This window comes from Zea mays, chromosome 3 (genome assembly GCF_902167145.1).
Source record: "Zea mays cultivar B73 chromosome 3, Zm-B73-REFERENCE-NAM-5.0, whole genome shotgun sequence".
NCBI lineage: Eukaryota > Viridiplantae > Streptophyta > Magnoliopsida > Poales > Poaceae > Zea > Zea mays.
In genome coordinates, this window is record NC_050098.1 from 157823609 (window position 1) to 157836622 (window position 13014).

Genomic DNA, 13014 nt, shown 5'->3' on the forward strand with positions numbered 1-13014 from the left:
TAGTAGACTGAGAATTGCACGGCCTGGATGTTGTCCGAACTCGGTCGCTCCACCACCAATGTTGTGCTGACGTCCACATGTGTTAGCTCCCAAAAACGGCACTTTTACCTTCCCTGATATATTTTCAATATGTCCTCCCACCTCCATCAATATGTTGGTTTACACGGTTTGTACAAGTGGTTGGTTTGCATCTGATATATTCTCTTTTATATACCAAACAGCAAACCGCTATAGATTATACAATATTTCAGAGCACGAGTACATGACAACGAGTACATGACAGATTGAGTTCTTACATACTCACCCCGTCCTAAAATATAATTCGTTTTACACTAAACAAGCATTGACTACTTAACTTAATTTATGAATGTAGTTTGTATGTATGTCTATTCATTATCATTTGTTCGAATGTGGACGGAAAAAAGGACCAGAAAAAACTATATTTTAGGACGGAGGGAGTATATCAATTACACAAACTGCTGTGCTATCACCATCCTTGCAAGCAGTTGTTTTCTGCAACTAATCTAGACAAGCTGGACCACTGCAGCAATTCGCAGGGCACCACCCTGGAGAAGATCAGCAAGCTCATCAAATAGTATAGCAGTGCGCCAGCCCCAGCCCTTCGGCGCTTTTGGTAGCAGCGTCCCAGCCTGCTTCAGGCTTCCAAATATCATGACCTCTCTCTTTGATGGACAGATGAGCTGACAGCAGCAAACAAATTGGCAAATTAGGCCATACACAGTACCTCAGTGAAACGATGCGTAGATGAAGAGCTGATAGTACCTGATACCGAGCAGTGACCTTTTCCCGGGGGTCAACGTACAAGTGAGCCTGAGGAATACAATTTTGATTATCGCTTAAGTTGAGCATTAATTTTCTCTGACAAGTGAATTCAGCAAATTACCCACCTTCCTCAAGGGATCTAACAACTCAGCCTTGCGTCGGTGGAGAAATAGTCCTGCATTACCGATTAAATTAGTACATGACATAATCGTTAAATTTGGATAGTCGTCACAGCAAGAGGAAAGCATATGAGAACATGGCAAAGGAACAAAAAAAAACAAAAAAAAGAATACCAAGGGTGCGTCGCCCATGAGGATCCTCATCATTGAATGGCTGGACACTCACCTGGACATGTGTATACCAATTACTTCACTGGATTTTGACCATATAAGGATGGATACATTCAGGAAAACAATGCTGACCTTCCATAGAGAGCCTGCATAAAACACTTCAGTCGAATGTTTCACCTGACCATCAGCAAGCCTGTGCACATCCTCGAACTCAACCCTGTGAGAAAGGTCAAGCCATGTCAGAAACAAAGAACCAATGTGCACAACCCAATTCTAATCATTTACTACCTAAATATGACAAAGAACAAACAGCAGAACATGCCTTGGTTAGCTAGCCTTATGTTTAATTTAATTTTACTTTTCTTATTTCTGCCATGGCAGTTTACCGACAAGGCAATAGGCCCAATTGGTATTCTAGAAGTAAACAGTCCTCAAACTTTCAAATGATTCATGAGATAACTGGGACATTCTAAAAAAATGGAAGAAATAACAACCATACTTTACCTAGACACCATCCAATGCAGTACTCATTGATGACAGAATCACAGAAACAGAAAAATAAGTAGTCTTACCCAAAGCGGAAAGGTGGAAAATGGCTAAGAGGTGTTTTCATGTCTAATGATATAGTTGCATCCTTTGTGGTTTCCCAATCTGATCCAAGTTCATGCTCCTTTGACTCCTGCATCTGGACAGAAGAACCACCTGGAGTGGAAACAGATGGAACACTGCGATATCTTGTCTGCATCCCTGTCTCAAATAGACTTTGATCCTGCAGATGAGCAGCATTGTTTTCTTGGCTAAGGTTAACCAATGCAGTCAGACCATCTGCTGAAATATCTCCATTGCGGTCAATTCTAGGTTCTGATTCATCAATGGCAAATTGCTGGCCATTTCTTGAACCAAGCCCATAAGGGACACGGGAGAAGACATATCGTGTAGGAGCCCAAGCTGCACCAGGCACATTTGAGTTCCCTCTCCCAATACCAGCAAGTCCATCGACTGCTCCTCTTACATTAACACGGACAGGCCCAAGTACACCATTCCCATCACCCTGGCCATCCGCAAGGTAGACATTACCTATGTTGTCGGAGGCACTGCTCCTGTCATGCTCCTGCCTGTAATGTGTATGCGAGCTCACATATGCTTGCTTGCAAGCACAAGAACTATTCATAAGGCAACAATTCCTGCAAGTATCAGCAACAATCGCTTGCACCCTGTGACACAGAAGCATCTACAATAACAAAGCATCAAGGTTTTATAAAGTCTTGAAAGGAACAGAGTACCACAAGGCAGGGAGTAGATTAAATACCTGTAGCCATAGACTATCATTGACAGCTTTACAAGGGAATCCAAATTCTTCGAGTTGCTTTCGAACACTTAGCAGTGCATCAAAGGACATATTGCAGTAGAGAAGAGAACCTCTCTCAAATATATTCATAAAAGCATTATATTCATCAGTAGATAGACAAGAGCTTCCTCTAATGTATCTAATTTGCCGCCGTCCAACGACCCTGCCACCCCAAAGTGGTGCATTGGGCCTTCCCCACTCAGTAGGAACAACAACACTACTGGAAGTTCTTGAGAAATAATTATTTGCAGTTTGCTCACTAGAAATCCAGTTATTTTCATTAAATTGATATGAAGTGCTTTCTCCTGATGGTCCTCCGGTAGAACAATCAATCTCCATTCTCTTGGGAGCTTCACCATTCTAAATTTCAGAAAAATAGTACAGTCTTAATGTAGTTGTCACGCTTTATGTTAAAAATAGTTATTTCATAAGACAAGGACATATTGAAAAACCGTAGAGATGGAGCATCATCTCAGCTGTGCAGATATAATATTCCATAGAATTACCATATCTGAAATAGCAATAATGTTATGGGAAATTTCATTCCCCAAGTTATCATGCAACTTCAAGTTCTGCAATTCAGAGTCCATTAGCAGTTCCTCCCCAGATTCATTCATTGGAGTCTTCCCCTTCCTCATGGATCGATCAGCACTTGGTAAATTTGTTTCATTACCACTAACTTGTATCTCACACATAGCAACCTTTGCAAGTAGAGTAAGTAATGCTAGTTCAAACCTTCAAGTACCAATATAAGATGTTGTCACAAAAGGGCTTGTACTATCATTCAGCAGACAAATAAACACAAAGTGACATAACTAACCTTTTCTCCTCGTTAGGTACCCATAATTCGTCAGATGTAAGAAGAGCATGCAAAGTTTGTGAAGAAAGCTTTGGTAGCACCTTTCAAGAACAAAGTAAAAAATAATATTGTGAATAACCAGAAGCCCCAGTGTTCAAATATAACATAGAATGTATATTAAACAACAAATCCCAGATAAGAACAACCTCACGTGTAAATACTTATGTTGATGAAAAGAAAAAATAACTAAACATATTCATATAGTTAAACATAGAATAGTTTCACAACATTTTTCATGCACCTAACAGCCATACTATCCCCCATTCACAGCAATAGTCACCATGCACCTGATTTAAATACCGAAACAAATAGTAAACTAATTCATGTAGAGAAAGATATTGCTGAAAACAACGAAAGGCAACCTTACAATTCACATGTAACCATAAACGAGCGTTGTAAAATTACTTGGGTGAGCATACTTAAAGCTGGTGGCAACAAATCAATAAAAATATCTCTGAAAAGATTGCAGGGCATTTCAACCAACACAACTACACCATTTAGTCAGATAAAGTCATATAAATCATATGTACCTCTCGTAATTCCATTGTGGCACTTTGACAAAGATAACCCCAGCAAGCGTTCCTAACACGTTCTCCATGGCTCCCATAATCTTGACTCTCAGCAAACAACTATTAGCAAATGACAAAAAGCTAAGACCATGAATGAACAAGGAGAAGAAAGTGAATATTTTATTGCTCAAGAGTTCTGATCTGACCCAACAATAATCTATATAATAGTGATGAACCTACCTGGTATTGTAAAAAGTTTGATGTCCAGAGCTCGGAAATGATAAAATCTGTACATATTGTACATAAGTCCTACAGTTGACCACATCATATGTGAGAAAAAATAACACAGAACAATGAAGCACAAAGGAAATTATAAAATAAATCATTGAAATGGGATAGACCTGAAGATCCAGAAATGATGCAGCTGCAAGCACTCGGAATGCATTGCTATCAGTAAGCTTGGGGGGTTGCCCATAAAGATATGCGAGCGCAATTGCAATTGCATCTGAATCGACATTGGCATCATCTATGTGCAAAACCACTGTGGGTGCTCCCGACTCTCTCCAAGGACCATGTAGCATATTCCTTCAAGAAATTACCATACAGAAGTTGTTAAGCATTTTACTTGTTTTAATTTACATGAACATTCTATGTGGGGATGTGCCAGTAGGGAAGTAATGTAATAAGGGAAATATGTGTGCACGACGCTAAAGGGAAGGGAGAAAAACTATGATTTCATTTTTCATGAGCCACACTATTGGTTGATGCCTATACTTCCATCCAAAAGTTCTGAACTTGAAATCTCAACAGAAAAAAATAGTGCCTGACTTTTATTAAATCAATTTTAGCTTCAATAGCGATTCTTGGCATAAATGGAAATCTGGAAATCATAAGGCAAACTGAACATTGAAGGATGCAATATGATATATACAGAGTAAATGAAAATCTAACATGTTCGGTTAAGAGTGTAAGATTTCAATCGGCATGCTATTTGCAGGCTGTTACTTTCTGGGGGGAAAAACAGAATCCTAATCACTTGATAAGGTCATATTCTTAGATTGAACGTTAGGAATCAAAGCACATGGAAATTTTACAGGAAAGGGGTGGAGACGTCCCAACCAAGACAAAAATGTCCACACAGAAATTCAATTAAGTACTTTGAGCAGCTGCAGACGACCCAGATCGAAACAGCCAAACAGGCACTTCAATCCGCGAAGGCGGCGAGCGCGCCAAGGCTCTGCTCACCTGAAGTAGGCGCTGCGGGAGAGGATGAGGCGATGGAGGCGGTAGGTGGCGCCCATGGCCTCCACGACGAGGTCGGAGAAGGCCCCGGAGCCGAAGCCCTCCGCCTGAACGTGGTCACAGAGCGCGGCGAGATTGCAGTCCACCGGCCGGAGCTCCGTTGCCGCGACCGTCACGTCGTACGGACGCGGACCTGGCGCGGCGGCGGGCAGGGGACCCGCCGGCGCGGCTCCCTCCTCCGCTGCCGGTGGGTGCGGCTGCCGCGGAGCAGCCATCAGGCCTGGGTGGGGCTAGGGTTTTAGCGGAGGCGCGTGACACCTGACACGCCGTGTGTCGGTGGGATGGGGAGTGATGAGGCGGGGCAGGGTCGGGAGAGGCCAGCGAATCGGGAGGTAGAAGAAAGTAGAAACGAGAAAAGCAGCGATCGCTCGGATTCAGGAAATGTACTGCGATCTACGGTTAGTACGGTTAGCCAATGCCCAGCAAGCGACATCTCCTCCAGACCTGATTTGATTTGACGGAGGAACATTTGGCGGAAGAACATGTTTTAAGGGCTAGTTTGGAAGCTCAATTTTCCCAAGAGATTCTTATTTTCCCAAGGGAAAATAAACTAATTTCCCTTGTGAAAATGAAAATCCCTTGGAATAACGTGGTTCCCAAACTAAACCTAAGGGCTTTTTTTTATCATTGTGTCAAACAGTTTACCAGCTAATTTTAGTACCTTAACATTTAAATAGGTCAGCTAAAAAAGTAGCTAATTGTTAGCCGAAGAACTGATAAATTATTTGTCCATTAGCTATTTGACCTTACTAATAGATATTAATAAATCATATAAATAGTCAAGTCTTCAAATATACCCTGACTAATATTTGCTAGTTAATTATTTATTTTCTGATTAATTATTAGCCACTGCTAAACAATAAGTCAGTACGACCCAAACAAGGCCTAGTTACTACTCCTATCCATAAAAAAAAGTTGTTTGACCATTTTGACGCCAAATTTAACCGGCTTATATTACCAAAATATTTGAAAAAACATTAAAAACAGTTGCTGGTTAAAGTAAATTGTATGATAAACTAAATCGGAATGAAAATAAATAATAGTTATAATTTTTTAATAAGATGAGCCAGTCAAATTTGACAAAAAGTTAAACCGATATTCTTTCTGGAACGGAAGGAGTAGACTGTGTTAATGTTATGATATTGTGAGCAAGAGAGAAGGGGGTCGATAGCAACGACCCAAGTGAGTGGGAGGAGGAAGGTTGGGGCGACGATGTTGTGGGGAGGGTGAAGGATGATCTAAATAATATTGTTCGCTGGATTTGAGTGAGTAAGAGCAACCCCAACAGTTTAGATATAAATCCTAGCTAAATTTAGAGTCTTGCCAAGAGATTTTTATTTTTTCAAAAAAATAGTTTATTTTTCTTTGGGAAATAGAAATCTCTTGGAACAATAGTGTTTTTAAACTAGTCTTGGCGTTTGTAAAGAAGATAGATAGACTCCAATTTTTTATGAAGACGGGTCAAAACTCAACAAATCAACGGATACCGTCCCTTTTTTGGCGCATGAAGTTTCAGGTCTGTAGCAGCCGGCCCGATCATTCCTTGGCGGTGCTGGAATCCTATCGTCTCTGTTCCTTCCGGCTCCCATTCGTTCACATCCCCAGTTGCGTTCGCATTTGTTGGAGGTAACCTTCGTTCCCAGCACACTGTGTTGGACAACGACAGCAGCACGCCTTGAACGACACACCGGCTAGCAATCATACGACCGATGTGTTAGGGACCCGGGCTGGGTGTGTGCGCTGACCCAATGCTCGTCTGCTGGGCCCAAATGGGTGTAATGTGTGTGACAAGTACGCCTGCGTGCGCGAGCCCAGGACACGATGTGTGCGGTAGGGAGCGCGTGCGTCCGTGTACTTATGTGTTGCCTGATAGCAGAGGAAAGCTCATCAAAGAACAGAATACAGATTACACTTGACTGCTACAGCTCTCTTTCTTCCACCTCACGCCGTCTCTATTTTGTCTTCTCGATCTCTCTCTATCTGCTCGTTCTCCAGTAGCGTACCGCAACGCTAACAATTGGTATCAGAGGCATTCGATCCTCCACTTCAATTCGCCAACGCCATGCCTCTCGATTTCAAACTCATCCTCCACGAGTTCAACCGGCGGTTCGACGAGCTGAACACTCGCTGGGACCGGCGCTTCGACACATTCGCCAGTGTGCTGCCCACCGTCATCGCCGACAACTTGGGCGGGTGCTTCGACGACGGCGAGCAATATTGCGCAGCACCATCCATCATCGCCGACGACTGGGGTGGGTGCTTCGACGAGAGGCAACAGAGAGACACAGAGGCTGGCCAACCTGGAGGCGCAGCGGCGCCACAAGGTCCAGATCTCGTTCATCCTGGCCACGTTGCTCGCGACTCCGAGGACGTGCAGGCCACTCGTCGTAGCTCTACCTCGGCAGCCTCTGTCGCGACTCCGAGGACGTGCAGGCCGCGCAGCTCGCGCGCTCCTTCCGTGCCCTCTCCGGTTTTGTGATTCCCTGCGCCCTCTCCGGCTTCGCCGCCGCATCCGGGTTTACGTGGTGGTGGGCCACCGCAGTCCCACCATCCGCGAGGCAGCCAGCAGGGCCCCCGCGCTCGACGATAGGCTGCTGAAGCCCCTCGCCCATCACCGTCTTCTGGGGCGTGCCTACTGCGAGGAGGATGGGGTCTTCCACACCATGCCACAAGGTGTTCGACGCTCGTTCCAACTCCGACGCGCAGCCTGTCTGCTCGCCCATCACCGGCCACCTGTCTGGACGCGCAGCCTGCTGCGTCAACATGCTCAGCAGCATCAACTGCTCAAGAAGCTACACCAACATCACTCCTCTTCCTCCACGGGGGACTGGATTCGCCATTGGTACCTGCTGCTTCATGCTCAACCAACACCCTTCTTGCCAAGGATGATGGAGATTATATGAACCGGTGTTTCAGTTGGTGTTGGAAGTCCCCATGGTTACATCCAGATCAGTCGGAATTTAGAGACTTCCTCCAATGGTCTTCTTGGCATTTCCAATTTGTCAGGTGCAGAGCATCACAGTTACCAATTCCTTGGCCACCACCTATAACATTGCGTTTGGTTAGAGATGACCTTGTTGTGATGCCAGTGATTCCAAGTATGCTATTGTTATCTCAGTGCTATTTCAGTGGAGTAGAATGTGTGCTGACAACTATAGATCCATTATTTTCTAAATTTTGTGCTGAGAGAGAGCTGTTCTGGAAGCCACCTTGGCAACCTCCAGTTCCTAACACCAGATCTGAGATACCGTTGTTGATAGAGTTTGTCCATCTTACTACAGGAGTCTGTGATACTCTGCATATGGTTACTGAATTTCCTAAGCAATACTTTGTTGGCCTGCTTGTGCTGATTACAAGGGAATTTTTCATGTCTGGGAGAATAGTGTTTGCTCAAGGAGAACTGAAGTTTTCTGTTGAATCCAGTCATCACACTATGCAGTTCTCCAGTGAATGTCAGGGCCACCTTGTCCTCATTTTGCTGGACTCCAGTAGCTCTCGTTCATTTGTGAGGACCTCCATGGCTGATAAACTCTCGGGGGTTTCCCAATTCCTCACTCACGTCCTTGTACATGTGATTGATGGAGGCATCGTTGCTTATAACCAGAAATTCAACCCGACGACCCTGGCACTGCAGCCGCCGACCTGCCCCTTCTGTCGCGCCACTATCACCCGGCTACGTGTGGCCAACAGCGGCACTAACCATGCTGCTACATCCAACAGCTTCAAGGGGCAAACCTCGGCCATCAGATCCTTATCCTTGTCAAGGATTGGTCATGGCTTCAGTGTTGGTGCGTACAAGGATATTAATAAGGATGGCAAGCCCTACATTCAGGTCAAGATGAAGGATGGGCAGAACAAAATCAGTGCCATGAAGGATACTGTTGCTGCATACCTTGATGCTCTCATTCTTACGATTGTGGCAACATCTTCGGCATCGACAACGGGAATAGGTGTTTCTGATCCATATGGCTGGGCTGACACAAAAGGGTGTTCCCTTAAGCAGCAGCATGCTGATTGGATGTCTTCTTTCAGAGTTCACGTAATTATATCACAATTTTTGAATGTCGCTGCATCTGAAACTAGAAATGGAGTTTGTGCAGCCCACAACTATCTGTCAGATTCACTGGACCAGCAAGATGGTATTGGTTGGCCATTTGGTAGACATGACGAGATGGTTTGGCTACGAATAGTTGTGGTCAGCTACAACAAATTAGTCGAGGTTCAATGTGGGAATACTAGTCTTCGGCTTATGCCATGGCCGTCTTTCACCATCATGAGTGTAGGTACTGCAATTTGGTATTGTGACACCTTCTGGACGCCCCTATCTCCACCTATAGATCAAGAGGAGAAACATCAACGTCCGTGTGGTGCTCCTAACGGGCCAGTCCACGACACGCATGATCAGGATAGCATGTCTGTGGTGCTCCTATCAGGCAATCTGATCTTAATCTTGCCTTGGGTAATTTGGGTCGCTCATGATCTTGGTGGTACTTGTCAGATGGACACAAACGGGACTCTCCAAAGGCTCAGGAATTTGTCTACTCCAACAGCAAGGACCGACCTCCAACGGCAAGCATCTCGCAATTGCGTCTCAACTCAGAACATGACTCACTACTTGAACAGGTGCTGCAATACCAATCTGAAGAGGAATGTTCAGGAAGCGAAGTTGTGGTATCTCGTTTTTAATCGGCTTGGGGGCAAGCCGAAGCTTAAGAAGGGGGGAATGTTAGGGACCCGGGCTGGGTGTGTGCGCTGACCCAATGCTCGTCTGCTGGGCCCGAATGGGTGTAATGTGTGTGACAAGTGCGCCTGCGTGCGCGAGCCCAGGACACGGTGTGTGCGGTAGGGAGCGCCTGCGTCCGTGTACTATAGGTGTACATTCGGGCCGCCCGGCCCGGCCCGGCCCAAGCCCGAAAAAGCCCGGCACGTTTAATTTCGGGTCGGCCCAGCCCAATATTAATTTCGGGCCATGCCGGGCCAGCCCACGGGCTGAGCCTTCGGCCCGTGGCCCGACACGTTATTACCTAAACGTGCCGGGCTCTATTCGGGCGGCCCGAAAATAAAAAAAGCACGAATAACATATAAGGCCCGAAATACATAAATAGCCCGAAAATAGTAAATAGGCCCGAAATACATAAATAGCCCGAAAATAATAAATAGGCCCGAAATACATTAGAGCCCAGAATGGCCCAAAAATACACAGTAGAGCCCAGAAATATACATTACAGTCCAGAATTATAGATAGGGCCGAAATTGATAACAAATGATATGAATTACACATTACAGTCCACATTCCACAATTAGAGATACACCCGAAATTGACCAAAAAGAAACTTAACATTACTAGAGCTGTGCAATGGCTGCCTCATTAAAAAAACCCTTTGGTCAGAAGGGAAAAAGAGTACAGCCAGCTCTAGATAGAGTTTATAAGTTCATAAAGTCCATTGTCCAATTACATAACAAAAGTAAAATTACATCACATCTACCAATTTAAAGATACAAAAGAAACATCTAAGTAGGACTAACACCAGATTCGCGTTCTTCATCCAAGTACATATTCTTGTAGTGTTCTTCCATGTCGTTATTTGCAATATTGTGCTGCTCCCTACTCTCTCCTAGCTGCCAATCCTTTAAACAAGTAAGAATCTCCACCATTTCACTTGTTAGAGACCGCCTTCTCTCCTCAATCAACCTGCCAGCAATACTAAAAACAGACTCTGAACTAATAGTTGAAACAGGAACAGTTAAAACATCCTTAGCCAAAAGAGAGAGGATAGGGTAATTAGATTTATGCTCGTGCCACCAACTTAGAATATCAAATCCATCATCAAAGACAGTTAATGGGTCACTATCTAAGTACATTGTCAACTCAGAAACTTGGGAGCCAAACGATGAACTTGAAATAGAGGCAGCACTTACCTCAGTTGATGCATAAATTTTGCCCCAAGCTGTTTTATTTCTACTGGTACTTGTGGTGTGGGTTGGTCTTTGCAATTTTGCTGCGCCAAACTTTATCTCATACTTCGAAAACATGTTAGTCAATTCTGATCTAATAACATTAAAGTACTCAGAGTAATCAGTAGTAACAAATCTAGATAGAACTTGAAGAGCATTATTAAAACCCCTTATCTTGGCTCTAGGATCCAACACAAATGCAAAGGAATACAGAGCCATCAGCATTAAACTGAATTAAGGATTGAGTCTTAGCAGCACGTTGAGCTTTAGATGCACAAGTAATACGATGTCGTTTTAAATGACCAGTACCAGCAGTTGATGAAGCAGTAAGTTGTGACTTGCAGTACAAGCATTTGGCAGCATACCTAACCTTCTTACCATTTATGTCCTTGCATAATTGCTCGAAGTCATTCCATACATCAGAGGTGCTCTTGCGGCCACGCTTATAAGATGTTGTCTCCGTGCTTGCGGTACTTGTTGTGGCTGTCGACGGCGTCGCATCTGTTCCTCCTGTCGCTGCATCCAAAGCATTATCACGATCAGTGGAATTCAAAGTCAGAGGATCTACAAATGATTGACAAGTATTGTCATCGATTCGATTCGAGTTTCGGTTCCCATCCATGGAAATGGACGGCCCGTCGGTAGCAGCAGCGATAGACAAACGTAAAGGAGGTCGGGGAGGAAGAGAGACTCCCTGTCCTGGAGGTCGGGAAGGAGCAGGAGCTGCTCCGGCTGTCCCCGCGGCGGTCGGTGAGACGGATTGCCGTGGAGGTGGCGCCACGGCTGCTGGAGTTGGGGAAGACGGAAGACGACGGATCTACGGGCTAGTGGGCTACGGCCAGTCGGCCACTCGGCCAGGCGGCCAGCCGTGCAGTGCAGGGCTGCACTGCTGCAGGCACCACCACACGTCCAACTCCAAACCATACAGCGCAGCAGAGGACGGGATCCGCCCGCGCAGTGCAGGATCCGCCGTGCAGAGGACTGCTGCAGGCACCACCGTCGTGCAGTGCAGGATCCGCCCGCGCAGCAGCAGCTGGGATCCGCCCGCGCAGCAGCAGCCGGGAGCCGGCGAGCCGCCCGCACAGCAGCTTGCCGCGTTGGGGACTTCCGGACTTTGCCACTTGGGGACTGGGGTTGGGGACTTGGGGTTGCGCTTGCGCCGTTACGGGGAGGCGGGGAGCCGGCCGCCGGGATCCCAGGAGGCCAGGACGATTCACCAAGAGTCCAAGACGGCGGAAGACGGCGACGCGAGTCACACGATTAGGGTTTTTGTGGGGACTGGACTGGCCGACTGGGAGTCTGGGTCTCTGGGAGTTGGACTTGGACGGTCGGACGAGTCTTTGTGCGCGCCGTGACATTAGGCTGGCAGTGGCAAATGGCAAGATGGGCTGGGTTTATTATAACTCGTGGTCACGCGGTTAGTTTTGCAACGGGCCTATTCGTGCCTGGTAACGGGCCTTTTCGTGCCTTGTTAAACGGGCCGGGCTCGTGCCCGCCCATGGGCCTCGGCTTGGCCCAAACCCGGCCCGGTGCATCGTGTCGGGCCGGCCCGGCCCGAAATAATTTCGTGTCGTGCCGTGCCTGGGCCGTGCTTTTTTTGCGTGCTTCGTGCCAGCCCACCAAGCCCGGCCCAAATGTACAGCTCTACCGTGTACTTATGTGTTGCCTTGTAGCAGAGGAAAGCTTATCAAAGAACAGAATACAGATTACACTTGACTGCTACAGCTCTCTTTCTTCCACCTCACGCCGTCTCTATTTTGTCTTCTCGATCTCTCTCTATCTGCTCGTTCTCCAGTAGCGTACCGCAACGCTAACACGATGACGGGAGAAGTCCAGTCCCGTTCAGTAAACAGCACTGCGACAACTCCTTCAACGGGGGCATACGAACAACGACGAAGTGACGCCTAGGACGACGTTCGTTTCCCAACACCGACAAAGTAACGCCTAGGACGCTGGGTGTTGCGCCAA

General features: G+C 46.1%; 1 protein-coding gene across 1 annotated transcript; it reads right to left on the reverse strand.

The window, feature by feature from the left end:
- Positions 1 to 248: 248 nt before the first annotated feature.
- Positions 249 to 5418, reverse strand: LOC100381718 (uncharacterized). The gene is made up of 13 exons (NM_001361528.1): positions 5035 to 5418; positions 4191 to 4374; positions 4030 to 4098; positions 3811 to 3909; positions 3242 to 3321; positions 2928 to 3156; positions 2383 to 2781; positions 1646 to 2304; positions 1206 to 1290; positions 1077 to 1128; positions 909 to 958; positions 784 to 831; positions 249 to 701 (listed from the first exon to the last, which is right to left on the reverse strand). The coding sequence occupies exons 1-13, from the start codon at positions 5304 to 5306 to the stop codon at positions 525 to 527; spliced, it is 2403 nt and encodes an 800-aa protein (NP_001348457.1). The 5' UTR covers positions 5307 to 5418; the 3' UTR covers positions 249 to 524.
- Between the last annotated feature and the right edge of the window lie 7596 nt (positions 5419 to 13014).